Raw genomic sequence first — 27,950 nt, forward strand, 5'->3', positions numbered from 1 at the left:
ACTTCTCGGCGAAACAAAACAGAATTCGTAAAATAGTTTCTAGCATAACAATTGATTGGGAATGAGGATCAGATCGGAACAGATTGGTTCGGTTCGATGCGATTCGAGAAGGAATGTATTTTCGAATATTTCACCACGTTCGGTGACAGTCGTGAATCTTCTTTTGCTTCGAGCGGACGTCTCACGTCCTAAAAAAACTATCGATCGAACCGTTGCGGGCTATATAGTATATAAAGTCGGACGGATATAATTTTTATCGGTTTACCATAACGAACTCCATTCCCTCGTTATCCTTCCATAAAACACCTTTCAAAAAAAGTTCCGAGACCAATAAAAATGGGAGAAACGGATGGAGATATCGAGCCACGGGCATCTGCCGAACCAGATGCGCCAGCAGCCCAGGACACCTTGCAGGTGCCAACGCAAAAAAAGCGAAAACTCAAATCACCAACTCCGGGAAGCTTACGCGGACGCAGCTCCACGCCGATACACGGCCGAAGTCAGACACCGTTCACCCTCTATATGACCCGACGCAGTGCCACGCCCTCGACGTGGCGCAGCATTACACCGTTCCTGAATCGCGAGGAGAAGGAGAAGACTCCTTTCGAATTGGGGCGGGACATAAAGAGCCAGACCACGTGCAACATTGCCGTTTTCGATCGCGCCCTCGTCATGGATATCTCCGAGCCGTTGGATGTGCAGAAGCCCGTGCGTTACATAACATCTGACTTGTCGGTAATCGATCGCGCTGCCGTAATGGATGTGTCGAACGTTGAGGTTATCTACGTCGTGGAAGAGTACGAAGAGTTCGATGAGGAGGAGATCCTCGAGGAGGTGAAGCCCAAGAAGAAGGAGAAGAAGGCCAGGAAGCCCCGTGTCGCGCGCAAGTCCGTCGACATGACATCGGACAGCGAAGATATTGTTGACGGCCTCGATGATCGGGAGGACAGTTTGGATCTCGACGATGACGAGCCCGTCAAGAAGGGCAAGAAGAAGGCTCCTCCCAAGAAGAAGGAGAAGAAGGAGAAGTCACCCAGTCCGAAATTGAGCTTGAAACTAGAGATTGGCGGCGGCCAGAAGGCTAGCAAGAAGATGTTCGAGCAGCAGCAGCAGGCGGGACCCAAGCCACCGCCAAAGAAGAGCAAAATGGTACTCCAAATGGAGGAGCAGGCCAAGGCGGCTGCCAAGGCCGCCGAAGAGGAGGCCAACCGGGCGAAGCCTAAGGGCGAGACCTTCGAGGAGCGGCAGAAACGTCTGCAGGCCGAGAAGGAGGAGCAGGAGGAGCAGGAACGCCTGGAGGCCGAGCAGCGGGCACTGGAGGAGGCCGAGGAGGAAGAGGAGCCACCAGAGGAGGGCGAAGATGGCACCGAGGCTGGCTACGGAGACGAGGAAAACGAATACCCCGACGAGAATGGTGAAGAAAATCCCGAAGATCTCGCCGAAGAAGAGGAGGACGTAGTGGTCGACTTGAAGAAAGAGAAACGTCGTGGCAGCGACTCCTCCGATGACTTCGTTCGTCCCGATCCCCACGAGGAGGAGCGCTGGCAGCGCATCGCCGCCATCGAGGGCGAGGAGTTCATGCAGCAGATGCGCAAGTACAGCATGGCCAAGCGCATCAGCGAAAAGGAGCGCGACGCCGACTGGCAGAATCGCCGGGAGCAGGGTCGCCGGCCCAAGTTTATAAATTTCCTCTCTGATCGCACGGTCGAGTGCGGCCAGAGTGTGCGCCTGGCCTGTGCCGTTGATGGCCCCGAGCTATCAGCCAAGTGGTTCAAGGACCGCCGGCAGCTTGAGCGCGATGGGTGCCATCGCATCTCGAACAACAACAATATCCTTGTCCTGGAGGTGCTCAACACAAACATCCTGGACTCTGGCGAGTATTCGTGCGTGATTTCGAACCAGAACGACGAGGTGACCTCCTCGTGCATTGTCACCGTCTACGAGGTGTTTAAGGATGAACCGAAACCACCCACCATTCAGTATATCAAAGGTATATGTCGGCGAGTGAGCGTGCTCGGTTTTTGGTTCGCGTTCGCGTTCGCCTTTGGTGCATCCCTAAGTTCTGTGCTGTAGCTTTTCTTTGCCTCTTCCAGAGTACTATCATTTGCGCGACGATGAGCTGACTATCGAGTGCCATGTCCATGGTGTGCCCCGACCGGTCATCACATGGTGGCGCGGTGCCTTCCAGGTGAAGCCTAGCTACAAGTTCACCATGCTGGAGGAGGCGCACGGTGTCTGCAAGTTGCTGATCTATAAGCCCGGCAACAAGGACGGCGGTATCTACACTCTGAAGGCTATCAATTCCATCGGCGAGGTTCAGATCAATCACACTGTGGAGGTAGCTAAGAATCTGCACTACCATGTCCCGGGCATCTTCCATGCCCGCGACAGGATCCAGCTGGACAGCTTGAAGCATGCCAAGAGGCAAATGGATGCGGCCCTCAAGTCCATGGCCGAGTCGGATCAGAGGCGTGCCGAGGCCGAGGCCGAACAGGCGCGTCTCCGACCAGTGCGTCCCTCCCCAGAGCCACTGGTCCCTGCTAAGCAGAAGCTCTCGTTTGCCACTCAACTTCGTGATCGCATGGCTCTTGAGGGGTCCACCATTAAGTTTGTGGCCACTGTCATTGGACCCTCGCCCAGCACCCGCTGGATGAAGGACGACAAGTGGGTGGTGGTTGGTGGCAACATCAAGAACCTGTCGGAGGAGGGCAAAGCAATTCTAGCGATCGAGAATGCCACCACTGCCGACTCGGGCGTCTACAAGTGCGTGGCCAAGAACGAACTCAGCGAAATCGAAACCTCTTGCTACTTCAAAGTGTATGCGGCACAGACCGATGGCGACGAGTCGGAGCCCATATTCGCCCTGCCCCTGCGAGGTATTTGCTCTTCTCTCAATGTTGCACTCTATATCGTGGATGTCTCTACTCTGTGGATATACTATGTCCCTAAGTGTTCTGGTTACACGACTGCTATATGTGCTATATGTGTGTGTGACGTGTGTGTATTGTGTTGTCCGACGATCGCGATTGAGGTCGTCCGTGTACGAAAATAGATGAATTGATTGATTGGATTGCATTTGCATTCTCCTTAGATGTATATCATGCCTCACAGAACGATTTAATTATCGATACGAAGGTGCGCGGCAATCCCCGACCCGTCATTACGTGGACCAAAGACCAGATACCCGTGGTGCTCGACGATCGGGTGGTGCAGATCGAGCACTTGGACGGCATCTGTGAGCTGATCATCAACAAGCCGACCGTCAATGACAACGGAATCTATGTCTGCAGTGCCCAGAACAAGTTGGGCAGTCAGTCGACCACCCACACGGTCGTCGTCGACACACACTCATCGCGTCGATCGAGTATTCTCTCCACTTTGGCCATGCAGGACGGTGCAAAGGAGGGCGAAGCCGCGGAGGATGGTGGCAAGGCCAAGAGCAGGCCGAAGAAGAAGAAGGACGATGAGGAGGAGGCCGGCGGCGGTGGCGGCGGGGATGGTGGCTACGAGCGACGCAGCCGCATGCCGGACCCTTCGCCCAAGCAAATGCTCTACTTCACGGTCAATCTGTCCAATCGGTATGTAGCCGAGGGCTCCAAGGTCAAGTTGCAGGCTGTAATTGGAGGTCCGGAGCCGACACTCAAATGGCAGAAGGACGACCAGAATGTCTCCTACGGACCGCGCATTCGCAACATGAATCGTGATGGCCTGGCGGTCCTGGAGTTTGTCAACGCCTCAACAGAGGACTCTGGCACCTACACGATCACTGCCCAAAACGAGCACTGCAAGATCACAACCTCGGCCGTGCTGCATGTCTACGAGGCGAAGGTCAACACCGATGTCCAGCCCGTGTTCATACGTTCGCTAAAAGGTAAGGGATCGCATCGAGCAGGCATCACAATCGTCTCCTCATCGGATGAGAGATCAGATCAGATCAGTGAGAGATCGATCTATACTTAGAAGCATCCGACATTATTCGTGGTTGTGCAATGCCATTGATCGTTATGCAATCCATTATGTTGTTTGTGGTGATGTGATGTGATATGTCTTCTCTCTGCAGCATGCTGAATTCTGCATTCGTTGCATAATACAAATCTCTTCCACCCTCTTCCCTTCCCCACTTAAAGACACCTATCATCTGAACACCAATGAGCTGATTCTGGAGACGGCGGTGCGAGGCCAGCCCACACCGGAGGTGCAGTGGTTTAAGGACAGCATTGAGATCCAGAGCGGCGGTCGCTTCCAGCTTATCGAGCATCAGGATGGCTCCTGCGAGCTCCACATCGATCGTCCGGACAACAAGGACTCGGGCAAATATGTCGTTAAGGCCGAAAGTCGGGCCGGCAAAATGGAGATCTCGCATTACGTTTTGTTCGAGGGCATGGCTCATCATATTGCGGACAACATCCATGGCGTGTTCCATGCCGACAAGAATCTTCTGCGTGCCAAGGAGGAGAAGGAGAAGCCCTCGGAGGACTGGAGGAAGCCAACTCCAGCGGCGGCCGCACCCGAAGCCGAGTCTGAGGCTGAGACCGAGGAGGGCAAGAGCAAGCGACGTGGCCGCAAGGCGGACGATGATGAGGGAGTTTCATCGGCCTATGCCTCCGACTATGCCTCGGACTCGGGCAGTATTTCGAGCAAGCGGCGCGAGAAGAACATCGTAATCCACTTCAGCACCTCCATGAGGGATCGCGTTGTGGCCGAGGGATCCAAGGTGAAGATATCCTGTTTCCTGGACGCCAAGGAGCCACAAGTCAAGTGGTTCAAAGACGGAGAGCAATTGGTGAATGGACCCAAGATCAGGGGCCGCTATAGCGAGGGACTGTGCCTTCTGGAAATCACGAGCGCCACGGCGGAGGACAATGGCGAGTACAAGTGCTGGGGACGCGATGAAACCGGCGAAGCGTCCACCTCGTGCCGCCTGGAGGTTTTCGAGGATCCGGGCACCGGCGACGTTCCGCCCACATTCACGCGCAACATCAAGGACACGCTGCACGGCAAGATCAACGAACTGCAGCTGGACGTGCATGTGCGCGGTCTGCCCACGCCCTCGGTCACATGGGTGAAGGATGGCGTGAAGATCGAGAACAGCGACAAGTACCAGCAGGTGGACCACGATGATGGCACCTGCGAGCTCTTCATCAGTAGCCCGAAGCCCTCGGACAGCGGCAAGTACGTTTGCCAGGCCGAGAACCGCGAGGGCAAGACGGAAATCGTTCACATGGTCACCGTGGAAAAGCGTGTGAGGGCTCCACGCATCTCGCCGCCCAGGGAGGGCCGGCCGCCCCGTCCTGCTGGCGAGGGCGAGGAGCCAGCCGCCGGCGAGGAGGGAGAAGTTGGAGCCGACGGTGAGCCGAGACGCAGGAAGCCCAAGCCCGACGAAGAGGAGGTGACAAGCTCGAGGCGCGAGGTACCCATGCCACCAGATCTAAGGAAGCGTCTCTACTTCCGCAACTACCTCTCGAATCGCACCGTTAAGTCGGGCAGTAACGTCAAGTGGATGGTGAACATCGACGGACCGGAGCCAAGTGCCAAGTGGTTCCACGGCGACCAGCCGATTGCATTCGGCCCCAAGAGCAAGATGTCCATGCAGGACGGCATTGCCTGGCTGAATCTGGTGGGTGTGACCGAGGAGGATGCCGGCGAGTATACGCTGAGGGTGAGGGGATCTGACAACGAAATCGTGAGCACTTGCAACCTGTTCGTTTACAGCACGGGAAAAGAAGAGATAATCCCACCGACCTTTGTGGTGGGCATCAAAGGTAGGACGCTCTACTCGTATGTGGTTACGTTGCGAAAGTCGCGCCAGTGCGTCCAGGTGAATGTCCCACCCTGTTTTGAGCTAAGTGTAGTCCTACTGTACTCCTACTATAGATGTAGCTTTAGAGAACTAACACTAATCCCTAGATAGATCCTTTGATTTTCCCATATTCTGTACTTTGTCTTATGTGTATTGTGCCTTGTCTCTTCCCCATCATCCCTTGCAGATGCATACCATTCACAGGGCAATAGCCTCACGCTGGAGTGCAAGGTATCGGGAAGCCCAAAGCCACACATCTACTGGCAGCGGGACAACACCTTGCTGCCACTGGAGAGCAAAAAGTACCAGTATGCCGAGCAGAGTGACGGCGTAAAGCTCCTGACCATAGCGAACTTTGGCAGCGACGACTCTGGACTGTACACCTGCTATGCGGAGAGCGAGAACGGTCAGATGAAGATCAGCAAGTTCGTGCAGGCCTCCGACTATGTGCGCGAGCGAGCGGCTGAAAAGAAACCCATTGATATGGTCATTCAGGAGATCAAGCGGGATGATGAATCCTCCGCTTCTGCTGCTGCTAGCGACAATGCCGCAGCCAAGGCCAAGGCCAAGGTCCGCGAGGACAAGCTGCGGCTCAGCCTGGAGACCAGCTTGAAGACCATGACTATTGGCAGCGGCAACAAGGCCCAGATGATTTGCTATGTGACCGGTTTCATCGAGGATGTGCACTGGCTGCGGAACGAGGAGCGCGTGACGAAGGATTCCCGGCACAAGATCTACAACATAAACGGGGCCATCAGTCTGGAGATATACGATGCCCGGGTCGAGGACAGTGGCTACTACAGATGCGTCGTGAAGAACAGCAAGCAGACTGTGGAGAGTGCCGGACAGCTCAGTGTATTGGATCAGACCCACGGACAGCTGCCGGAGAGCTTCTCCAGTGCAATAACAGGTAAAAATAGACCGACCCATCTATCATCCTTTTTCGTTTACTGATTATACATATTTGTAATTGTCCTTCGCAGAGTCGTACGATGCACAGCGGAATGAGATTGTGCTCAGTTGTCAGGTGCATGGACGCCCCAGTGTCAGTTGGATGCGCGACGATCACACGATCTGCAACAATCGCTACAAGACGGTGGAGGAGCCCGGTGGCGTTCGGAAGCTGATCATACGCAATCCCATATCCTCCGACTGCGGCATCTTTGCCTGCTATGCGGAGCACGAGGATCGAATCGATTCGATTAGCACCTCCATCAGAGCCGCCGACCTCAAGCGTCTCATCACTGTCAGTCCAGACGAAGTGTATGCGATTGCGGATCAGAATGCGTCCAGTTGGTCGCGTAGTACATCGCATATAAACACAGGAGCTGGTCACGTAAATGGAAATGGAGAGCTTCATCGAGCCGGAGATCACGTCATGCGGAGCGTGGGCAAAGCCAAGCCGCTCTTCCACGCTCTGCTGCACGATCGCACCGTTTCAGAGGGAGTTAATCTCCGGATGGTGTGCGCCGTTTCCGGTGATGAGAACACGCACATCGAGTGGCTAAAGAACCACAAACCACTGCCCAGAGACACGCGCTACCAGACCCTCTACCAGAACGGAGAGGCCTCGCTGGAAATCTACGCTGCAGTGGCCGACGACAGCGGCAACTACACCTGCGCTGCCAGCAACGACTTTGGCGAGAGCCTTACTCATGCCCAGCTGCGTGTCTACAAGCACTTTAAGGAAGCTTCACAGCCAAGTACTTTTACGCAGCCGATTCGAGGTATTGCTCCCTCCCTCCCCGTCAAACGAGGATTTCGCCCGCGCCTTTGCTGCTCATCTTTGCTGTTTGCTGTTCCGCTAACCGCTTCTGTACACCCGTTGATTTCTTGACCCTTTGCTAATACTTTTTCTCGTCCTTCTTGTAGACACATATTCTCTCAACGAGAATGAGTTAGTTCTGGATTGTCGCGTACGTGGCCAGCCCCGCCCCGATATTACGTGGATGAAGGGGAACGAGATCCTTAGCAGCGATGAGAAGTACCAGTTAACCGATCAGGCCGATGGGTATGCCAAGCTGGTCATTGTCAGCCCCACCGAGAAGGACTCTGGCGTCTACTCGTGCGTGGCCCGCAACGAGGGTGCCGAGAACAAGATGTCTCATCAAGTGGACTTTAAGGGACGTGAACGGTACACACAGGAGAAGACGTCCGGCTTCTACCATCGTGACCCCAATAAGCCGCACTTCCTCACGCCGCTCGGCAATCAGACCGTCTGCGATGGCGGTACTGTAGCCATTTCGGCCGAGTTCATGCAGACAACCACGCCCCTCGAGGTGAAATGGTTGCGAGACCGCCAGGTCGTCGAAGGTCCCAATGTCCAGGCCCTCGCCGATCGCGGTGTCTACACGCTGACCATCATGAAAGCCACGTCAGAGGTTGAGGGCACCTACACCTGCCGCGCCTCGAACGCCTACGGACGGATCGAGTCGCATGCCAATGTCGATGTGGCTGTTGGTGCCGAAAAGGACGAACGGCCACCGCTGTTCCTGTCTCGCCCAGATACCGAAATGAAGATCGCTGTGGGTGATCCCTTCTCGTTTGCCTTCCGTATTGCCGGCGAACCGAAACCAAAGCGTAAGCGATTGCTCATTGCGTGTGTTTGGGATCCCCATTCCTACTAATCATATCATTCGATTGCCTCATGTTTCAGTCACGTTCATGAAGGGCACCAAGGACATCACCCAATCGGATCGGGTCAGCAAAGAGGTATCCGATGACTATACCAGATTCACAGTGCAGCAGGCCCAAATCTCCGACTCGGGCACCTATTTCGTTGTGGCACGTAACAACTTTGGCACGGACAGGATATTTGTTACCGTCACGGTAAGGTTCCTTGGGATATATATACAAATACTCGTACATACCTCTACGAGTATACATATGAATCTGTTTTTGTTTTCTATCGCTTGTGGCTGTTCCTGAATGTCTTGCGTCTCTCTCTGTATGTGCGCCAAATGCTTTCGCTAACTAACATCTGCTATTATTTCTCTTTTCTTCTCTGCTTCTGCTTTTCTTCTCTTTTTTATCTAGATTAAAATCCCCAAAAAGAAAGAATAAAGCTTATTAATTATTAAACATATAAATATTTTGCAAATTTCGAACGCCTCCGCACCAACAAAATACCAACACCAAATACAATTATAGTTAATTACAGTCAACTTTCCTGACTCTCTCTATGTGTTCATTCAAATCAATATAATATCGTTCTGACTACAAAACTTATAGGTAAACCCGCGCGCTCGCTCCGCAACGCCAACGCAACCTCGCTGGGGCCTACCCCTGGACAGTTACAGCGACACATCGTATTTCAGAGGTGAGTTCCAGAGTTTACTGCATCTCTATATCTCAGCGTCCTGTATTAAAGAACATATAGATGTGGAACGAGTAAGCTACTAAGCATACGAGTGGCAGCCTGCTTGTCATCTATGCGTTCTATGTACACATCCTTCGCTTGTACCCTTTTTGTGTGTGTGGATCATCGTCTTTCTCCCTTCGTTGTCCGTTCCATCATATGTCCTATGTCTGTCTGTTCGTGTGCATCTCTTGTAATACGATATGATGCCAAAGCTTTAGTTGGATCTTTTCCAGATCGGTTTAAGAACCGCCACAAACCAAAAACGACAAAAGAATCGTCCTGTGAGATCAATGAGATCGATAGATCGATACACCCTGCAGCACACACACAAAATATTTCGTGTATTTATCTTTTGTTAGTATTTCTGAACGATTGACTTAATTACTTTTATTATCGTATATAAATAATGTATTATTTAAAGCACAGCAATCCAGCTTATACATTTACGTAGTGAAAAAAAAGAAAATAAAAAAATATTTCTCCGGGGCGTACTGTCTTTCATTTGAGGATCGGATCTCTTGCGGTGGATATACCACCCACCCCTCCCTTCCATCTACAATCTGCGCACCTCATTCAATTGTTTTTTCTGTTGTTTTTGTTTTTGCCCACTCTCCAGATCCACCTGGCTGCATATCCACCGAACCGCTGGTCGTCGACTCCGGACCCACACACATCTCCCTGTCATGGGGCAAGCCCGTGAGTGCCAACTCGGCTCCGGTCATTGCCTACAAGGTGGAGGCCTGGATTTTGGGCCACGAGGGCGGCGCCTACTGGCGAGAGCTGGGACTGACGCCGATCAACTCTTTCGACGCCTTCAATCTGAAGCCCAATGTGGAGTACCACTTCCGGGTCACGCCAAAGAATCGCTACGGCTGGGGCCCGGCCGTCCAGACGAGCTCCGCTATGCAGGTGGGTGGCGTCGAATGCCTACCCGAGTTCGTCAAGATCCTGCCCGGCCAGGTTAAGGCCCTGTTTGGCTCTTCCTTCACTCTCCAGTGCAACATGCGAGGCGCCCCACGTCCCACAGTGACTTGGTACAAGGATGGTATTCAGCTGAGCAGCAGTTCTGAGCGCGTGAGGATACGACAGATTGGCTCTACCTGCGCCCTGACCATAGCCACAGTCAGCGATCTGGACTCTGGCCGGTACACCTGCGAGGCGACCAACTCCAAGGGCCGTGTCTCCACCTTTGCACGGCTTCAAGTTGTGTCCGACTCGCGGCTGTACGAGGCGGACTCCCGCCTGAAGGAAATCGCCCATGGACGCAATGTGGCTGAGGTGGGGGATTCGTTGCCAATCTTCACCATGCGTCTGCGGGATCGCCGCGTCCAGGTGACCTATCCAGTGCGTCTCACCTGCCAGATTGTAGGCTATCCCGTGCCGGAAATTCTATGGTACAAGGATGAGGAGCTGATCAACGCTGACAGGCGACACCTGATCACAGCCGATGGGCAGTTCTTTACTCTAGAGATTGCTGCCACAACGCTGGACATGAGCGGCATCTACACCTGCCTGGCCAAAAACGAACTGGGCTCCGTTTCGTGCCACTGCAATTTGGTAGTGGATAAAGGCATTCGTGCCTACATCTCGCCTGACTTCTATGTGCCTCTCGATCCGTTCTATGTGTTCCCCGAGGGCTCTGAAATACGCCTGTCCACAAAGGTGGAGGCCTACCCAGCCGTAGGTGTCACCTGGCATCGTAATGGCATGCGCCTGCGCCCCAGTCGACGTCTGACCGCCACCCTGGACAGCAATGGATACGTTGAGCTGATCATTGCCGAGGCCACTGTGCGGGATGCCGGAATCTATGTGTGCGTGGCCTCCAATGTGGTCGGCAAAGTGGAGACCATTTGCCGCGTGGCTATCGAGGAGGAGGAGCACAAAATGGTGCCGCAGCGTTCACTGGAAATACCCAGCATCAAGACGGACGATCTGCCGTAAGTTCTATCCAAAAGACAACTTAGAGATGCCTGCTTAATGGTTCCATTTCTCCTTTAAAGTTACTCCAAGGATCCCCTGTTTGTGGTCAAGCCTCGTTCCAGCGAGGCCTACGAGGGCGACAACGTCATCATATTCTGCGAGGTGGTTGGCGATCCCAAGCCCGAGGTGGTTTGGCTGCGTGATTTTCTGAAGGTGAGTACAAGTGAAACACAGTCACAGTGCAGGCGCAGGCGCAGCAGAGGCAATAGCAGCAGCAGCTTTCAGCCCCACAGCCACCCAGTCGGGCAGTCAAGTCAGTTGCATTCACGGCACCAGCGAATGTGGGTCGTATTCAGTTATCGCTGCCGTTACGCCCGTTACGCGTTACCTTCTCGCGTGCCCATTCTCGTAAAGACGCTCAAGTACAGGTGAACCAAGAACGTGGGGGCCCTACTGGCATCAGGAAGTGCAAAGTGATTTCCGCCTGATATTTTTTTTATATAAAGTGAGCTCCCAGGGGGCCAGACGGTAGATTGTGTTTTTTTTTCGAATTGCAATAGTTGCTCGTGCGGATAGATTTCAAAAGTTTCGTATTGATCCGTAAACGCGAACAAAGTGTCGAAAAAAGTAGAAACAATACAGAATCTTCTGCAAAGGTAAACGGAATGTGATATGATGAAGAACAATAGCAGCAGTGGCACACAGGTGCGGCTGCTGCACTTCGTACTCGGATTACAGACAAATGCGTCATTCTCAGAGCAGAGCATACCAGACCCGACCAGAGGGGCATAGCACCATAGAGACAAACACAACAGATCTTATAAATCCGATTCGCTGTTAAACGCTAATTCAAGTTCAGGCCATATCAAATAACAAGCTTGTTCAGCCATCGAAAACTGATACAAACAATTATACGATACGAGTACAAGCCAAAAAGGAAAAAAAAAAAAATTATTGCGAGTACTAACAACCGCTGTCGTGTGCAACGTGCAACCAAGGAAGCAGAAGCAGGCAGGCAGGCAGGCAGGCAGGCAGGAGGAGGTCAACGTCAACATCAGTTGTCAGCGTATACCTGTTACCAGTTTTCCTATTCGACTGTCTCAAAATTCAATTTTGTGCATATATGGCCATAAGCTTCACCCAAAAACAACAACAACAACCGAGTTCGAACGTCAGCAACAGCCATAGAAACCAGCCTCAGCCTTAGGCCTCAGACATTTGTATAAAGATAGTCGTCGTGATTCATGCTCCTTATTGACAGACCAGACCGTCCGTTTGTGTTAAAATCTCGGAGTAACCTTGACTCACATGCTGCATCTATCTGCATCTTTTTTACGCAGCCGGAGTATTATAAGGACGCGCCACATTTTCGCAGGATTGGCGAGGGCCCAGAGTACAGACTGGAGATACCGAGCGCCAAGTTGGACTTTACCGGCACCTATTCCGTCATAGCCAGCAATTGCCATGGCGAGGCCAAGGCTGTAATATCGCTACAAATATTTGCCAAAGGTAAGATTACACATTTTTCATTTATTGACTAGTCGGGGGATCAGACACTTTACTCCTACTCCTGGATAGGGGTATTCCCTAATGGGAATATGTTATCTGGGGATAGGTGTTGAGAAGGCGCGGAAAGACAATGTCCTTCCAAAAGTCGTCGGCCATGGTGATCAGACTGGCCACAAATTCCGGATCGGCCTCCACCCAGACATAGTGCAGGGCCCCGTTCGTCTCGAATATGGGACTGAGGACGCAGTAGAGCGCCTTGCTGACTTTTGCCACAAACATTTGTATCTGTATTTGAGCCATATATTTGGGTGCTATCGATTCGCCGGCCTCGAGATACCTTTGAAAGTCCTCTTCGGACTTTGGTGCTTTGATCTCAACAATGTGATCGTCTGTGATGCCATCTGGTGTAGCGCACAAAAACGGATAGCTCTCGTGCAGCATCAGTCCGCATTCGACGTACTCTTTATTTTCCAGTTTTTCCGTCTGCTTAAGAATGAATCGCTTGTGCTGCTTCAGCTGCATACGGGCATCGGTGTTCGTGTCGCGACCCTTGCAGAACATCATGTTGAATATGTGCTCATTATCCTCGGCCGTTTTGCGAGTAGCCAAAAGGTTTATCATGGAGCAGCGTATGCGCATGTACTGCGTTTCCACCCACAGCCTCGACTTGTACTGGTTCCTGCTCACATCATTGAGGCTCTCAATGATACCGATCTGCGCCTGCTGCTCCATGTGCTGTGCAAAGCCCTGGACATCGTGTATGTTGTACTCGTTTGCCCTCAACAGCACATGATGCACAAAGAGTGTCTCAAACTCATCACTGGTCTCCACACACTGCCGGTACAGAGCCGATCCACGTCCACAAATAGCTATTTCCTCCAGCACAGTCGAGAGGAAGGCCTGCCCATCACTGTCGTTCATTTTTTGAGAGCTCGCGTCACTCTGCAGTCGGACTTCATCCTTTGGAATCATATCACATATTTGAATGGCCCGTGTGGGCTCCGGCTGCACTAGCAATTCCAGTTCGTGCCCCCAAAATTCAACCACAGCAGAGGGTTGTCGCTCCGTACTCTTGTGCAATAGCCAAAATGTGAAGGCCACAATATGTGGACACATTTCTAAGAACAAGAGATTGGTTAATTAATCTTTTTCGCTGGCAAAGGAACTACTGGGATTTCATACCAGAATCGGGGCACCGACTGCATTGGCCCTCGGCAATGGCCCGCGGGTTTTCGAGAACTTTGATGGCGACATTGGCATGTGTGTCCATATCGGCAAACTCGGATGCGGAGAATACCATGGCCTTCAGTTCGCAGATGCTGCCCTGCTGTCGCAATTGCACATAATCAGCTAAGAGATCATTTTTATCCGTCGATCTGCGGACCAGAAATTCCATTAGGAGAGTGCGAGAGAGACAGCAATAGGTTGCTTACATATTTTGTGACTTTTCGGAGGATGCTGCCCGGCAAAAGTTATACACCATTCCGCTGTTGAGGGTGGGTAAAGTGTGGATGGTTGCCTTGCGGAAGCCAGGATCTATGTCCATGGGAACAATAATCATTCCCTTCATTACGAAATGATTTATAAAGTTTTTCTGGTACGGGACAAACTTTGAGGGCTAAAAAAAAACATTTCAGTGTGACCGTGTTATACATTAGAGGGAAATGGCAAAAACGACAGCCAGGAATGAATGTGTCAATTTACACTGCTTTACACTGCTTGTCGATTGGCATCTGCTGGTTATCGGGAGTTTGTTTAAAAATGTTATTCGTTTCGCAGATATACTTAAAGATAGCCGCATGGATAAGGTTCACACGCGACATGGGTGAGTAACTCTCTCTCATAGGTGCTGCGGTTCGGGGCTCAATTATATTTGTACTTTGCAGCAACATCGAGACACTTCCGCGATTCGTCCGAAACTTGAGAAATTTGCGATGCTGCGATGGCGACGCCATATCGCTGGAGTGTCATGTGGAGGCCATGCCCGAACCGTACATAATCTGGGAGAAGGATGGTCATGTTGTGCCCAGCGACAGGGACTATGTGATGTCATATGACGGCACAAAGGCCATTTTGAGCATACCCCGCGTCTATCCCGAAGATGAGGGCGAGTACACATGCGTGGCAAAGAACTCCGTGGGACGTACGCTTTCGTCTGCTTGCATTATCGTGGATGTGCCCGAGGAGAAGGAGAACATGCTGAGTCGCCAGCTAACACGGCCAAGCGGCCTGCTCTCTGCCCACTCGACGCCACGCTCCACTCCGCGGTCGACCCCCAATCGAAGCTTCTCGCCCATGCGTCGACTCTCGTACCGCACCAGCAGCATCGATCTGTCTGGAGTAGCGGAGCGGCGCCGTAGCGATGCCCGTAACGCCTTTACAGCTCCCAAATTCCTTGCCATTCCCTACAACCGCGTTGTCGAGGAGGGTGACAACGTCCGATTCCAGTGCGCCATTGGAGGCCATCCCACGCCCTGGGCCACCTGGGACAAGGACGGGCTGATTGTCACACCCACCACGCGCATAGCTGTGAAGGAAGTGGACGATCTGCGCTTCATCGAGATCGATGAGGTGAGCTTCGACGATGCGGGCCTGTACCGCATCACCCTTGAGAACGATTTTGGGCGCATTGAGGCCACCGCTCGGCTGGACGTCATCCGAAGCTCACGCTATTCCAAGTCCCCTTCAGTGCGCAGTGTTCGGGCCTCCTCCTCCCGCCGCAATGCCTATCTACATAGACGAATCATGGGTCCATCGACAGGTAGGCGTATTCCTCTCTTACTCTCGAAATCCATGACTTAAATCCAATTTTGCAGCTATTGGCGGACGCATGGCTCTGGCAAGCGGCTATCGAGGCTCCTCAGTGCCGTCGGTGAGATTCTACCACAACAACATGGAGCTGGAGCCCACGGATCGAGTGCACATTCTACTGCAGCCGGAGGTCTCAATGGCCATGCTCATCGTGGACAATGTGACGCGAGAGGACGAGGGCGTCTACACCTGCATCATAAGCGGCGATCATGATCCACTCATTAGTTCCACGAGCGTTACCTTCCACGAACCTAACACTGAACAACAGCGACGTCGCGCTGTCATTGCGGAACCTCTGGCCGAGATCACCAAAGCGGTGGAGGGCGAGGCTATCGATCTGTGTTGCCTTATCGACTGCGACCAGCCTTACAGCTACCTTTGGCTACGTAATGGGGAAATTCTACCAGATAGTGACGAGTTTAAGTGAGTATAAGGCGGTGGACTGCAAGGGTATATGGTTTTAGTGCACCGTAGCCCGATGATTAGCCTACGAAGCAGATCTGTGAACCGAGAATAGGGTATTCTTTCGTCGGTATTACCTATAATCGCAAGAATTTATTAACGTTTTAATTATATATTGCAGCTACATTGATCACGGCAATGGATGCCTCTGTCTGCGCCTCAACGAACCATTCGACATTGACTCGGGCACTTACAGCTGTCAGGTGTTTACCTCTTCCTCATCGCCCGAAAGCAATGACATCCTCCTTCAGAACTCCAACCCAGCCTCAGCCTCAGCCCCGGACAGCGACTGTGACTGCAGCAGCAGCGGGGAGCTATGCGTTTTAGAGCGGGATCTGTCCCAAAACGACGAGGAGTGCATACAACTATTAAAGACACCGCTGCCCGTGGTCTGTGGAGCGGGAGAGGAGGCGCTTTTCTATGCGCGTGTTTTTCCCTGCGAAGCGGAAGCTGTCTGGTATCTCAATGGAAAGCCGCTCGCCGACGAGGCGGATGACTCACTGAACATGACGGTGCGTATGCAGGGGGAACAAGCAGTCACACAGGGCCTATAAACATTAAGTGGTTCGGTCGCTCGCTGGCCCCAATATGAGTGTGTGGAACGCGGAGAATTTGGATAACTGCCATCTCCAAACAGAGGTCTTCATTTCAGATTGTACCCTTGCAGAGGGTATTATTTATTGGAGCAGATGTTTGTTAAGCAGAAAAGAAAGAATATTTGATCAGATGAATTGTGTATATACACCCGATCAGCATCCAAAGCTACAGTTACGAAGCCATTGATCATGGATCATGGATCTGTGCCGTTGGAATTTTAGATCTGTTAGGGTATTAAGTCTTTCGACTCTCGAAGCTAGACTTCCTTTCATTTTCTCTTTGTCGCCTTGCCGCAGGCTGGAACCTCAGCCTCAGATTCGTTCACACCTTGATGGAGATGACGGAGACAATAACAATAATCATGATTGTTCATATACATATAGGCATGCTCATTTACATATGTACACATCTACAAATCAGAAATTGAAAACAGAGAGACCCAAAAGATTGAAATACTGCCGCATGTGCGCTGCATGCAAAACGATGTTAGTGAGGCGTCGCTGCCCGTTCGCTTGCGCTTCCAATCGATGCGCCATGCTTCCGTCCGGCCGATCGAAGAGGAATGAAACACTCGTTCAGTGGCGCTCAAGCGGCTCACATCAGGTCCAAGAATTCCCCCAGATGTCAACCTGGTTTTAGTTAGGCAATAGAAACAGCAGTATAATTAGTCGCAGCCGCTCAAGGGTGGGACAAGATGTCGAAGGTAGGCGAGGCAAATGGATAACATTTAAGGTGTATCAATATCGTTTACATTCGCGTAGATAAAATACCTTATAGATAAGGCAGGGCGAGTGTGGCGAGTGCCGCCCATGCACAGGGCACAGGGCCCAGACACTTGCCGTTTTTGTGCTCCAATGGAAATGGAAATGGAAGTGGAACGAGAGCGCCAGCGACAGCGACAGTGAGCGTGAAAGTGCCATTGTCGTCGCGATCGGTTCGGTTCTGGCGTGCTCCCGATTCTCCGCGACTAATTGGTACGTTGCCATTGAGAGAGGCTTTCAGTGCTGGACTAACCATTCACCGCGTCGTGTCACATTCCGCCCGATCGGAAACACTTGTGCACACTATATACTATAGATACGCACATAGTAGTTGTCATAGTGTATGCACATGGTTTACCCATCTGCTTTGAGTTTCCTTGAGTTATAGTGATCATCTCTTTCTGTTGCAGTTGGAGTCGTATCCAGAGAACGGCATTCGGGTGCTGCGCCTGCGAGACGTACAGCCCTCCAAGAGCGGGGAGATTCGGCTGCAAATAAAGCATCCACAGACGGAGCGGCGCATACCCACTGCCCGGACATACACCAGTCTGCTGGTCTTGCCCATTGTACGGGGCAACAGTAGTAGCAGCAACGGATCCTCGTCGCTGGCTGCCAGAAGCTGTATTTTGACACGCCCCGAAGATTGCACCGCCCTCATTGGCGGTCATGTGCGGCTGAGCGTGCGCTACGACCCATTCCCGGGCACCAAAGTCATCTGGTACAAGGCGGTAAGTATCAATCCATCGATTCCATACCCATACCCAAATAGGGCAAATAGGGCTCTCAGAGAAGTGACCAAGTGACGAAGGAGTATGTGTTTGGTATGCGTATGGTAATTTGTCCGGTTTCGTTGCGCAACAATGTCTTGACCCAATTAGGCCAGAGCAGGCCACTGGCCGCAGTTAGTGGGGATTATGGATATAAGTATTGTACTCTCATTGTTATGGCCATGATCCGTATCATTCTTTATCTGTCATAAGCCAGCACAGACGCCCCTCTATATTTAGCTCTATCTTTAGCTCCCCCTATGGGCACAGCCCAGACCCAGACTGTGTCACGATCAGCTTGCGGTATTGACGTATGCCGCCCGGCTACGTAATGGTTCCAAACCGCAAATGCGAACCGCGACGAACGTGTTTTTGCGCCACACGAAGGTTGGCCAGAGCTTAACCCAACACTCACACATCAAAATATGGGTATCTCTTTTTTACAGTGCCGTGCCATTGTCGAGGGTTCCAATGTGACGATCCGTACGAGCTCTCAACAGTCGACGCTCTACATAACGGACATCTCGGCCGATGACAGCGGCAAGTACACGGTGGAAATAATGAATGACTACGGCGTGGAGGCAGCGGCCGCCTCGGTGGCCGTTGAGGGACCACCAGAGCCACCCAGCGGACAGCCGAGTGTATCCCCCGGTCCAGATCGCATGGCGGTGGCGTGGTGTGGACCGCCTTACGATGGCGGCTGCATGATTACGGGCTTTATGTGAGTATCTCTGACAAGTCTTTCCCCAGAAACCACACTAACCGAACGTGACCGACCACACTGAACTTTTTCTTGCAGCATTGAAATGCAGAGCTGCGATCCTGTGAACTGTGATAAGGAAAACGATGAATGGCAGCAGGTGGCACGTGTTGTGGACACCCTGGCCTACACCGTCAAGAATCTTCAACCCCAAATGCAGTATAGATTTCGCGTGCGAGCCGAGAACATACACGGACGCAGTGCGCCCAGCCAGGCTAGCGAACTGGTACAGATGAGCAGCAGCCAGTACGGAGCCCGAGCGGGAGAGTCGACCACCGTGGACTATGGACAAGCGGTGAGCGTGCAGTCTGGCGGCGATTTCAAGGCGCGCTTCGAGGTCATCGAGGAGCTGGGAAAAGGCCGCTTCGGCATCGTGTACAAGGTGCAGGAGCGTGATCAGCCGCAGCAACTGCTGGCCGCCAAGGTGATCAAGTGCATCAAATCGCGCGATCGCCAAAAGGTGCTCGAGGAGATCTCCATCATGCGATCGCTGCAGCATCCCAAGCTCCTACAGCTGGCTGCCTCCTTCGAGAGTCCGCGGGAGATTGTGATGGTGATGGAATAGTGAGTAGATCAAGAGGTTCTGAATTGTCTCTGCAATTCTCCCCAATCTGTATCCGCACCCTGCTTATCTTTAGTATCACCGGTGGAGAGCTGTTCGAGCGTGTGGTGGCAGATGATTTCACACTCACGGAGCTGGACTGCATTCTGTTCCTGCGACAGGTGTGCGAGGGCGTCGCCTACATGCACAGTCAGAGCGTTGTTCACCTGGACCTGAAGCCGGAGAACATCATGTGCCATACACGTACCAGCCACCAGATCAAGATCATTGACTTTGGCCTGGCACAGCGACTGGACACGAAGGCACCCGTTCGGGTGCTCTTCGGAACTCCAGAATTTATACCGCCAGAGATCATTAGCTACGAGCCCATTGACTTCAAGTCGGACATGTGGAGCGTGGGCGTCATTTGCTATGTGCTGTGAGTGTTTACAGTAAGGGAATTCTGAAATTTCAGCTCTTATCCAATTGGTATCCTTTCCAGGCTCTCTGGTCTTTCCCCCTTCATGGGCGACACCGATGTGGAAACCTTTTCGAATATTACAAGAGCGGACTACGACTACGATGACGAGGCCTTTGACTGCGTGTAGGATTTTAGCAATCGAGGAATGTATTTCTTTTACTGATCACCTGTCCATAGTTCGCAGGAGGCCAAGGACTTCATCTCCCAGCTGCTGGTGCACCGCAAGGAGGAGCGCCTGACTGCCAAGCAGTGCCTGGAGTCCAAGTGGCTGTGCCAGCGCCACGATGACAATCTCAGCAACAACAAGATCTGCACGGACAAACTCAAGAAGTTCATCATTCGACGCAAGTGGCAGGTTAGTTACATCTGCTTCAAGAAATCCTAACCAACTGCTGCTCCTTTTTGTGTCCTTGCCTAACTTGCCTGCTTGCCGCCTTGCTGCTGCTGCTTCTGCTGCTTCTTATCCAGAAAACTGGAAATGCTATTCGCGCCCTGGGACGCATGGCCACGTTATCGGCCTCGCGAAGGAACTCAGCCATCGCAATGGGAGCCCTGAACAGTCCGCGACCCTCAATCTCGGGCCTGGGTATGCTGAGTGCCGCCAGCGCCCTGGTCAGTACTGTGAGCACGCAAATGACATCTCTGCACGAGGAGGAGGATGACTTCAGTGTTGAAATGCCGCACGTGGACAAGCGGTATGCCCACGGAGCCCTGAAGCTGCGCGACAAGTCGCAGTGCAGCGAGCGCAGCGACTCCGGCTACAGCGAGTGCTCCAACTGCAGCCTGGGGGCGGCCGGCGTCGTGGCCCAGGAGACGCTGCTCCTGTCACTGGCCAAGTCCAAGCTGGAGCAGATTGCCAAGGCGAGCAGCGGTCCTCTGCCAGTGGTCCTGGACTGTCCTGAGAGTCCTATCACCCTGGAGCTGCCACCCAAAGGCGAAGCCATAATGCGCTCCGACTTCACCAACACTATAAAGATGCGGAAAAAGTCGCTGGAGGACAGTGCCATGCGCGAGAAGCCGAAGCTGCATGCCAAGCCCCTGTGCGAGTCCTCCAAGCTGAAGGTGTCCCAGTTGAAGGACAAATTCCAGCAGACCAAAATCGCTTCCGCTGCTGCTAACAAACCCAAGCTTGCCCTAGAGCCCAACAAGATCACCAAGGTCGCCAGCGTGGGGCGCATCCCTCGAAGTAACTCCCATCTGAACCTTAAAGCTTTGATCCATGACTAACTCATGTACTTTTTCTCCATATATGCTAGCAGAAGAGCCAGGGAAAGCCGGAAGCAGTAACAGCAACTCTACTAAAGCTAAATCCGCTCAAACCCGATCCATGCCTAGTTCACCGCTGCCTCAGCGTGCCGCCACACCGACGCGGCTGATGAGCCAACGTGTCCGTGAGGCGACCGAGCGTCTTTCCCAACAGCACACTGTGGCCAGCGCTCAACGGCACAACGGCAATGGCAATGGCAATGGCAATGGGATCACTAACGGCAACAGCAATGGCAACGGTAATGGAAACGTCCCAGAGAGCAGCCGAGAGTCACGTGCGCGACGTCTCATCAATAGATTCAACGAAACGAAACATATCACGTCCTAGATTTATGTCGCATAAACGCCGACGAACATAACTTTATTATTACAGAAATCATTTGTTCAGACAAAACCCAGCAGAAAATCTACGAACACTCGAATATAAATATGAATATGAATATGAATATGAATGCGAATGCAATTGCGATTGCGATAGCGAACACGGGGTTAGAACACCCTCGCCCTCACCCCACACCCCAGCCACAGACACAGCCACACCATAAACACATTATAATACACATCCACACCTCTGATCAGATCAGGCACTCGCCCAAAACGGGGGTAGGCACTGTACTTAGGCTAGAGGAAGCTAAAAATTTAAATTATTGTATCGATTTATATACATACTTATTTACCATACTAATTAAAGTTAATGTAACGAAGAGTTAGCACCTTGTACTCTATAACCTGCAGGCTACAGTCCGAAGCAATCGCTGTCGCGGGTCTGCGAGATGGGATGATCGCGGGACTTCAGGCGCACCCACAGACCGCCGGAGGCACGCAGAGTGATGCGGTAAGAGACATCGAAGGTGGTCTTGCCGGCCACCGGCAGCAGCTGGAAGCTGCGCAGCAGTCGCGAGACAATGGTCTTCATCTCCATGATGGCGAACCGATTGCCAATGCAGTAGCGCGGCCCGGCGCTGAACGGAATGAAGGCGTACGGGTGGCGGTCCTTAGAGTTCTCTGGAGAAAAACGCTCCGGGTTGAATTTCTCCGGCTCGGGGTAGATGTTGTTCAGGCGGTGGGTGGCATAGGGGCAGATGAAAATATTGCTACCCGCGGGCAGAGTGTGGTCGCTCAGACGCACCTCCTCGCCCAGCTTGCGGGCAATTAGTGGCACTGTGGGGTAGAGGCGCAGGGCCTCCTTTATGCACATCTCCAGGTAGCGCATCTCCCGCAGATCACTCATGGTGGGCGCCCGATCGCTGTAGTCGAAGATGCGCTCCAGCTCCTCGTGGCACTGCTCCTGGCACTCGGCATTCTGGGCCAGCAGGAAGATGGTGAAGGCCACGGCTCCGCCCACAGAGTCCTGCCCGGCCAGCATGAAAGTGCAGGCCTCGTTGACGATGTCCTGCTCGGTGAAGTCGGCATTGCTCTCCGAGATCTCGATCATGTAGTCCAGCAGACACTTCCGCTCGGCGTTGTTGTTGCCGGTGTTGGCCAGAATCTCGCGACGAATCTTGATCATCTGGCGGGTGAAGTCGTGGAGGCGCTTCTTCTGATTGAGCTCATCGTTGGCCAACTTCGTCCAGTGGTAAATGCCATCAAACAGAAGCCAGGGATGTGAGAACCGGGTGGGTATCATGAGTTTGCCCTGCCGAAATGGCGACTCATCGATTTTGACCAGGTCCAAGCCCTTCTTTTTGATGGGCACACCCAAAACGGCCTCTGTATAAGTTTGTGTGAATCAGTGGACAAAACGAAAAGGAACTGGAATGGAAGACTCACCATTTAAGATGTCCACCACACAGTTGTTCACGATGCTGACGATGTTGATGTCAGTGCCTACGGCGGAGGCACCGAGCGACTCGTACAGCGACTGCGAGGCGTCCACAAAGGTCCCAATGAACTTCTCCAGCAGGCTGAGGTGGAATGCCGGTTGGATGAGCCTGCGGTGGGTGCTCCACTTGAGGCCGCTGCTGGTGATGAGGCCATCCCCCAGGAAATTATGCATCAGCTGGTAGATGAAGACTTTATTGGTGTGCTTCTGCGAGGACAATATGACCTGCAGATCCTCTGGCTGCAAGACCACAAAGAAGGGGAAAAAGAGCACCCAGATCCGCACAAGGGATCCATACAAATCGAAGGCCTTGGCTGCTTGATTTCTCATCACTAGGGAGCAGACTATCAATCAGAGGGAATAACTATAATATTTCATAGTTGAATCTTACAGTCCTTATCCTTGATGAGCAGGCAATTGCCCAGAATGGGCAGCGTTGGCGGACCCGACAGCCGCAGCGACAGTATGACCGATCTCAGGTACGTGTCCAGATGGGCATAGAACGAGTAGATGCTCAGACTGATGACCAGCAGGGCCAGGATCAAGCATAGCTCCGTTTTGGTGGCGCGTTCTAGCTGTGGATACAGTCATTCGAGTGTAAAATTGCATAGATCTTTCAATATTATCGTGTTTGGTTTGCCTCTCGGGCTGCCATTTTCTAGTGTTTGCTTAACCCCCAAGCATCGAAAATTGGCCCTTAAAACTCAGTTCAGCGCGGTGCTCAATCTATTTGGAATATTTGGAATCAAATTAACTGGTGGACTGCTGGACTTATGTCAGATGCCCTTGCCTCGTGTCGCAAGTAATTTTCAAATACACACACACACTCGCACTTGCAATCGTAATCGTGAGCGCAACGAAAGTACAAGTTATGTATCTAAGCACGGTGTAAATTGATTAAGACAACATGGCGTATGGGCGATACTATGTGATGGGATGTTGGGACCGCTGGCATATACCCAAAGTACGTGCAGCATTTAAGATTGATTAAATCACTTCAAGGCAGCCTACAGATACGAGTACATTTGTATCTCAAACTCTCGCTCTCTCATCCACCATCCACCCTCAGCGCAGTACGTGGTCTGGTCTGGTCTGGTCTGGTCTGGTCTGGTTCGGCTTTGTGTGTGTTTTTTGGGACTTATTTGTGTCAGTGGTGCAACAGGTTACGATTAGCGGTGGCGGCCAAAACAATAACCAGTCAGTGGCTGGCCAAAAAGATGACAGATGCTAATGATGATCACCAGGCAGGGACAAGTATTGTTGGCTTTTTCCCACATGCTACACAATCGGAAACACCTCCCTCGCATCTTGCTGTCACCCTATCCGTCCTCCCAAGAGCTTTGTTCAGTTCTGGGCTTCAACAATGGGACATACTCGTACATATCCGTAAACGGAGCCGCCTCTTAATGGCTTTAGGCCAACATATCGGTGAGGTTTCATGGCCAACTGCACATCATTCGTAAACTGACTTTTATCGCTAATCAACGGTAAGTTGATTGTTTTTAAAAAACAATTAAGAAACAGTTTGCAATTAGATGCACGAAATGATACTGCACTGTATTATTCGAAGGACGATAAAAATCAAGGTATTTAGCACATATTTGAGTCCTGTATCGCACAGAAATAGGAAAATCTTAGGAAACCAAAGATTAGGCAAACATGATTCGAGCAACCGTTTGAGACTTGATTATCCTTCAGATGGGCTTAAAGCCAACGATCCAACATAAAAGGAAACCCGCACCACTTGGCGCCAGGGAAATAGAAAGTTGTCTGCCCAGTCAATGATATCATGATTTAAGGCCCTCAACGATTACAAAAGTAAGATGCCACATTTTTTATTTTAAATTCTCAGTCAAAATATTTGTGATATCTCCAGTAGGAATAGAAGACTGAAATGGTAGGATTCGTCGATGTTTTCATCGAGGCCAACTGATGAGACCCAAAAGGAAGCCATGGTTTCATCTTAGGATTTAAATTAGATACAAAACGATTTACAATTAGAAGCTTTCAAGGGTAACGTCCGCTAACGCGCTCCCACGCCGCATCACATCACACCAGCGGAACCGAAACCTCTATTCGATCTTCTTAGAAAATATTTACCCGCCCAATGAAGCATTGCCACTTCTTTCTTTTTTTTGCTTTTTTGGGTGCTTTTTTGGTACTTTTTTGGGCACGGTAAGATCCGAATCGACGTATCCAGGCGAAGCTGTGTGCAGAACCGAGCTCCCTTGTTTGTCTAAACATTTGGCACTTGATCACTAATAAATGCACATCATGATTATTTCTCACTAATTTCATAAATTATCATAATCGTCTTTGAAACGAGACCCAGCCTCAGATACGAGCCAAGTATAGGCCTTGTTATGGGTCCAACACCTCAAAAAAAATTCCATTTAAAAGCGATACAAGTTGGGAAGGGCAGAAGGTGGGAGATCACGATGAGATAGTCCATAATTTCTTGCCAATTTCCGTGTCTCCTACTTTTGAATTCTTTTCTTGAAGTACTTTCGATTTATTTCACTCACCACTTTTTCCACAAACATTTTAATCTTTTCCTTTTCAAGTTCTTTTACTCAATTTTCTTCAACACGTGAATCATATGAATCACATAGAAGTGATCTCTTTTGGTAGAGTCCTTGCCGCCGACACTCCGTGTAACTGGCTTTTTTGCGGCTTTATTATGTATCCCGTCACAGCTGTCGACAGTTGAGCTTCAAATGCGGGATCTCCAGCGGGACGGCTTCTACTTATAACCGATTTGGTTCGATCAAGCTCGGCTTTCGAGTACACATCACACACCGCACTGTGCCGAAAAAAGACGCACAAAATACTCGTAGTCGTACCTTCAATGGCGTGCGCGTACGTGAGCCGGGAGGGGGCAAATATTGTAGGTAGTAATTGCTAACTAGTCGGCTCTTGAAGTGCTAAGTAGCTAGAAGTGGAAATAATGCTGGCTGCGAGTTAGTCAAGTGGCATGCCAATCAATTAACCATTTTTTCAATCTTTGTTTTCTCTTGATATTGCCCGATACAATAGCCATATTTATGGGAACAAACACATCCCAACATATCCCTATGGTACACATTTCAGCGACTCTTCAGAGCTGGTTTTTGCCAATTTACTGCGTACCAAGATTACACAATGTGGGATATAAGGAGTAGACGTAGACCCTCAAGCTAATGGCAAAGGTGAGTCGCGTGTCGCTAAAAAGCACTTAGGGCTCTAGCACAGTCCCAAGCACAGCCTCCGTAAGGGTTCCCTGCCAGTTGTAGCCGCCTAGCAGTTAAATCAATTAATTTTATTTACATATTCCTAAGAATTTGCATAGCATTAAGCTTTGAGCTTTTAACGTCATTATAAATGCCCAACAGATAAATATTCGGGAATCATTTCCGCGAAAAACCAATTTGAACAATTCATTTGTGCTACCATTTTAGGCAAATAATTTTATTATAAACTCGTATCTAAACAAAGCATATTCTAACTTCTTGTTCATTTCTTCAAAGAATTCCCAGTAATTCCACATTCGTAATAATCGTTTTTGAAATCCGCTCCGCTACCCTTTTTTCAATCGTTTTCTTTGAATCATACAACAATCATTATGATTACCGCCTTGATTGGACTATCGCCTCTTGTGTTGCTTTCCACGTTACTAAGTTAATATTATTTAAATCTCTGCTTAGGCTAGTCGCTCGCCTCTTATCTGTTTCTTGGTTCCACCAAAGATTACAAGGCTAGCGGAGACCCAGACATCTTCGTCAGCGCCAGGGTAAAGTGCGATGAAGAAAAAAATAGGGCCGTGACTCAAGCAAAAAGTTCGCTGATAATCCCCTTTAGGCTCCTTCCCATATCATTGTTTTGGCTTATTGTAGAAAGGTCTTTAGAAGACTACCGACCAGCACAGCGCTGTTTATAATGGATATAAAACACACATGTGGCAGTGGGTCCTATAAACTTTACTATATCGAAGCTACATTTTATGGAAATCCAAAATTGCTATCGGAGGATGATCGCGATATTCCCGGTTTTGGCCTGCGATAAGAAGAAGGTAGACGTCTATATAAAACCCGAGAGTCGAACGATTTTACTGCTTTAAACTGTGCAAAATGTCGGTGCGCTTGGGACTTATTCTTGTGGGCCTGCTGTCCCTAGTAGCCCTCAGCCGATCCGCCTTCGTCAGCACCCACATCGTAGGTGGGGACCTGGCGGACATTTCGGACTTCCCCTACCAGGTGTCGGTTCGCCTGGAGACGTACATGCTGCTCCACATCTGCGGCGGCAGCATCTACGCGCCCAATGTGGTGCTAACTGCCGCCCACTGCATAAAGGGACGTTACGCTTCGTACATTCGCATCGTGTCAGGACAGAACTCGATTGCCGATCTGGATGAGATGGGCGTGAAGGTCAGCAAACTGATCTATCACAGTGGCTACAACAAGAAGACCTATGTGAACGACATTGGCTTGATCATAACCCGAGAGCCACTGGAGTACTCGGGCCTCGTGCAGCCCATACCCTTGGCATTGGAGGCCCCACCATCGGGAGCACATGCTGTTGTCAGCGGATGGGGCAAGCGTACCGAGGAGGACGAGGCGTTGCCCGCCTTGTTGCGTGCCGTGGAGCTAGAAATTGTCGACCGAAGTGCATGCGGCGATCAATATCTGACCAAGGATTACACCATCACCGAGGAAATGCTGTGTGCCGGCTACTTGGAGGGTGGAAAGGACTCCTGCAATGGTGACTCCGGTGGGCCATTGGCTGTGGATGGTGTGTTGGTGGGCATCGTTTCGTGGGGTGTTGGCTGTGGCCGGGAAGGATTTCCCGGAGTGTACACTAGTATCACTTCACACATACAATGGATCGAAGAACAGGCCGCACCCTACCTCTAAATTTTAGAGAAGAGCTGAAGAGCTGCAACCGAACAAAATAACCGAACAAATTATTTAAACATTATTAATTATCATACCTATAATAAATAAAAAATGAGCATTTAAGTGTGGAAATTGTTTAATTTTAAGGCTGTATGGAAAATCAAATTCGATTTGAAATGTAACGTACTTTTATACTAGTCAGTACTAGTACTAGTACTTGG

The 27,950-nt window shown here is 51.1% G+C and overlaps 4 protein-coding genes and 1 long non-coding RNA gene across 19 annotated transcripts in view; 2 read left to right on the top strand and 3 right to left on the bottom strand.

Annotated features, from left to right (window-relative positions):
* The window catches only part of LOC108158905 (myosin light chain kinase, smooth muscle), a 42,643-nt gene extending 20,901 nt beyond the window's left edge, over nt 1-21,742 (top strand). For 4 of the 15 annotated variants that reach the window (XM_033391139.1, XM_033391143.1, XM_033391144.1 and 1 more), the window contains 20 exons: nt 5,988-6,710; nt 6,784-7,527; nt 7,673-8,380; nt 8,457-8,629; nt 9,032-9,119; nt 9,778-11,098; nt 11,162-11,294; nt 12,422-12,590; nt 14,370-14,415; nt 14,477-15,351; nt 15,407-15,824; nt 15,985-16,375; nt 17,632-17,949; nt 18,435-18,709; nt 18,788-19,312; nt 19,387-19,728; nt 19,792-19,893; nt 19,948-20,125; nt 20,239-20,956; nt 21,027-21,742. In XM_033391139.1, coding sequence (XP_033247030.1) covers nt 5,988-6,710; nt 6,784-7,527; nt 7,673-8,380; nt 8,457-8,629; nt 9,032-9,119; nt 9,778-11,098; nt 11,162-11,294; nt 12,422-12,590; nt 14,370-14,415; nt 14,477-15,351; nt 15,407-15,824; nt 15,985-16,375; nt 17,632-17,949; nt 18,435-18,709; nt 18,788-19,312; nt 19,387-19,728; nt 19,792-19,893; nt 19,948-20,125; nt 20,239-20,956; nt 21,027-21,364 — 8,585 coding nt within the window. In that variant the 3' untranslated portion in view covers nt 21,365-21,742. Of the gene's footprint in view, nt 1-101; nt 1,991-2,093; nt 2,877-3,091; nt 3,872-4,127; nt 5,763-5,987; nt 6,711-6,783; nt 7,528-7,672; nt 8,381-8,456; nt 8,630-8,836; nt 8,883-9,031; nt 9,120-9,394; nt 9,649-9,777; nt 11,099-11,161; nt 11,295-11,656; nt 11,738-12,421; nt 12,591-14,369; nt 14,416-14,476; nt 15,352-15,406; nt 15,825-15,984; nt 16,376-17,052; nt 17,164-17,459; nt 17,563-17,631; nt 17,950-18,434; nt 18,710-18,787; nt 19,313-19,386; nt 19,729-19,791; nt 19,894-19,947; nt 20,126-20,238; nt 20,957-21,026 lie in introns of those variants that run through there. The other 11 variants (XM_017291695.2, XM_033391141.1, XM_033391140.1 and 8 more) reach the window with 11 other exon arrangements.
* LOC108158907 lies at nt 12,592-14,250 on the bottom strand. Its single transcript, XM_017291701.2, has 3 exons — nt 14,024-14,250; nt 13,773-13,966; nt 12,592-13,708 (listed from the first exon to the last, which is right to left on the bottom strand). The coding sequence occupies exons 1-3, from the start codon at nt 14,158-14,160 to the stop codon at nt 12,669-12,671; spliced, it is 1,371 nt and encodes a 456-aa protein (XP_017147190.1). The 5' UTR covers nt 14,161-14,250; the 3' UTR covers nt 12,592-12,668.
* On the bottom strand, nt 16,826-17,434 carry LOC117188017. Its single transcript, XR_004472418.1, has 2 exons — nt 17,231-17,434; nt 16,826-17,089 (listed from the first exon to the last, which is right to left on the bottom strand). It is a non-coding gene; the product is annotated as an uncharacterized LOC117188017 (long non-coding RNA).
* Nucleotides 21,362-25,587, bottom strand: LOC117188016 (probable cytochrome P450 4aa1). Its single transcript, XM_033391152.1, has 4 exons — nt 25,384-25,587; nt 23,250-23,433; nt 22,807-23,190; nt 21,362-22,746 (listed from the first exon to the last, which is right to left on the bottom strand). Exons 1-4 carry the CDS (start codon nt 25,399-25,401, stop codon nt 21,773-21,775), a joined length of 1,560 nt encoding a protein of 519 aa, XP_033247043.1. The 5' UTR covers nt 25,402-25,587; the 3' UTR covers nt 21,362-21,772.
* A 1,345-nt stretch (nt 25,588-26,932) lies between these two features.
* Nucleotides 26,933-27,852, top strand: LOC108158909 (trypsin alpha-3). The gene has a single exon (XM_017291703.2). It carries the CDS (start codon nt 26,965-26,967, stop codon nt 27,745-27,747), a length of 783 nt encoding a protein of 260 aa, XP_017147192.1. The 5' UTR covers nt 26,933-26,964; the 3' UTR covers nt 27,748-27,852.
* Nucleotides 27,853-27,950: the final 98 nt, after the last annotated feature.

The sequence above is a fragment of the Drosophila miranda genome, chromosome 3 (genome assembly GCF_003369915.1).
Source record: "Drosophila miranda strain MSH22 chromosome 3, D.miranda_PacBio2.1, whole genome shotgun sequence".
Classification (NCBI taxonomy): domain Eukaryota; kingdom Metazoa; phylum Arthropoda; class Insecta; order Diptera; family Drosophilidae; genus Drosophila; species Drosophila miranda.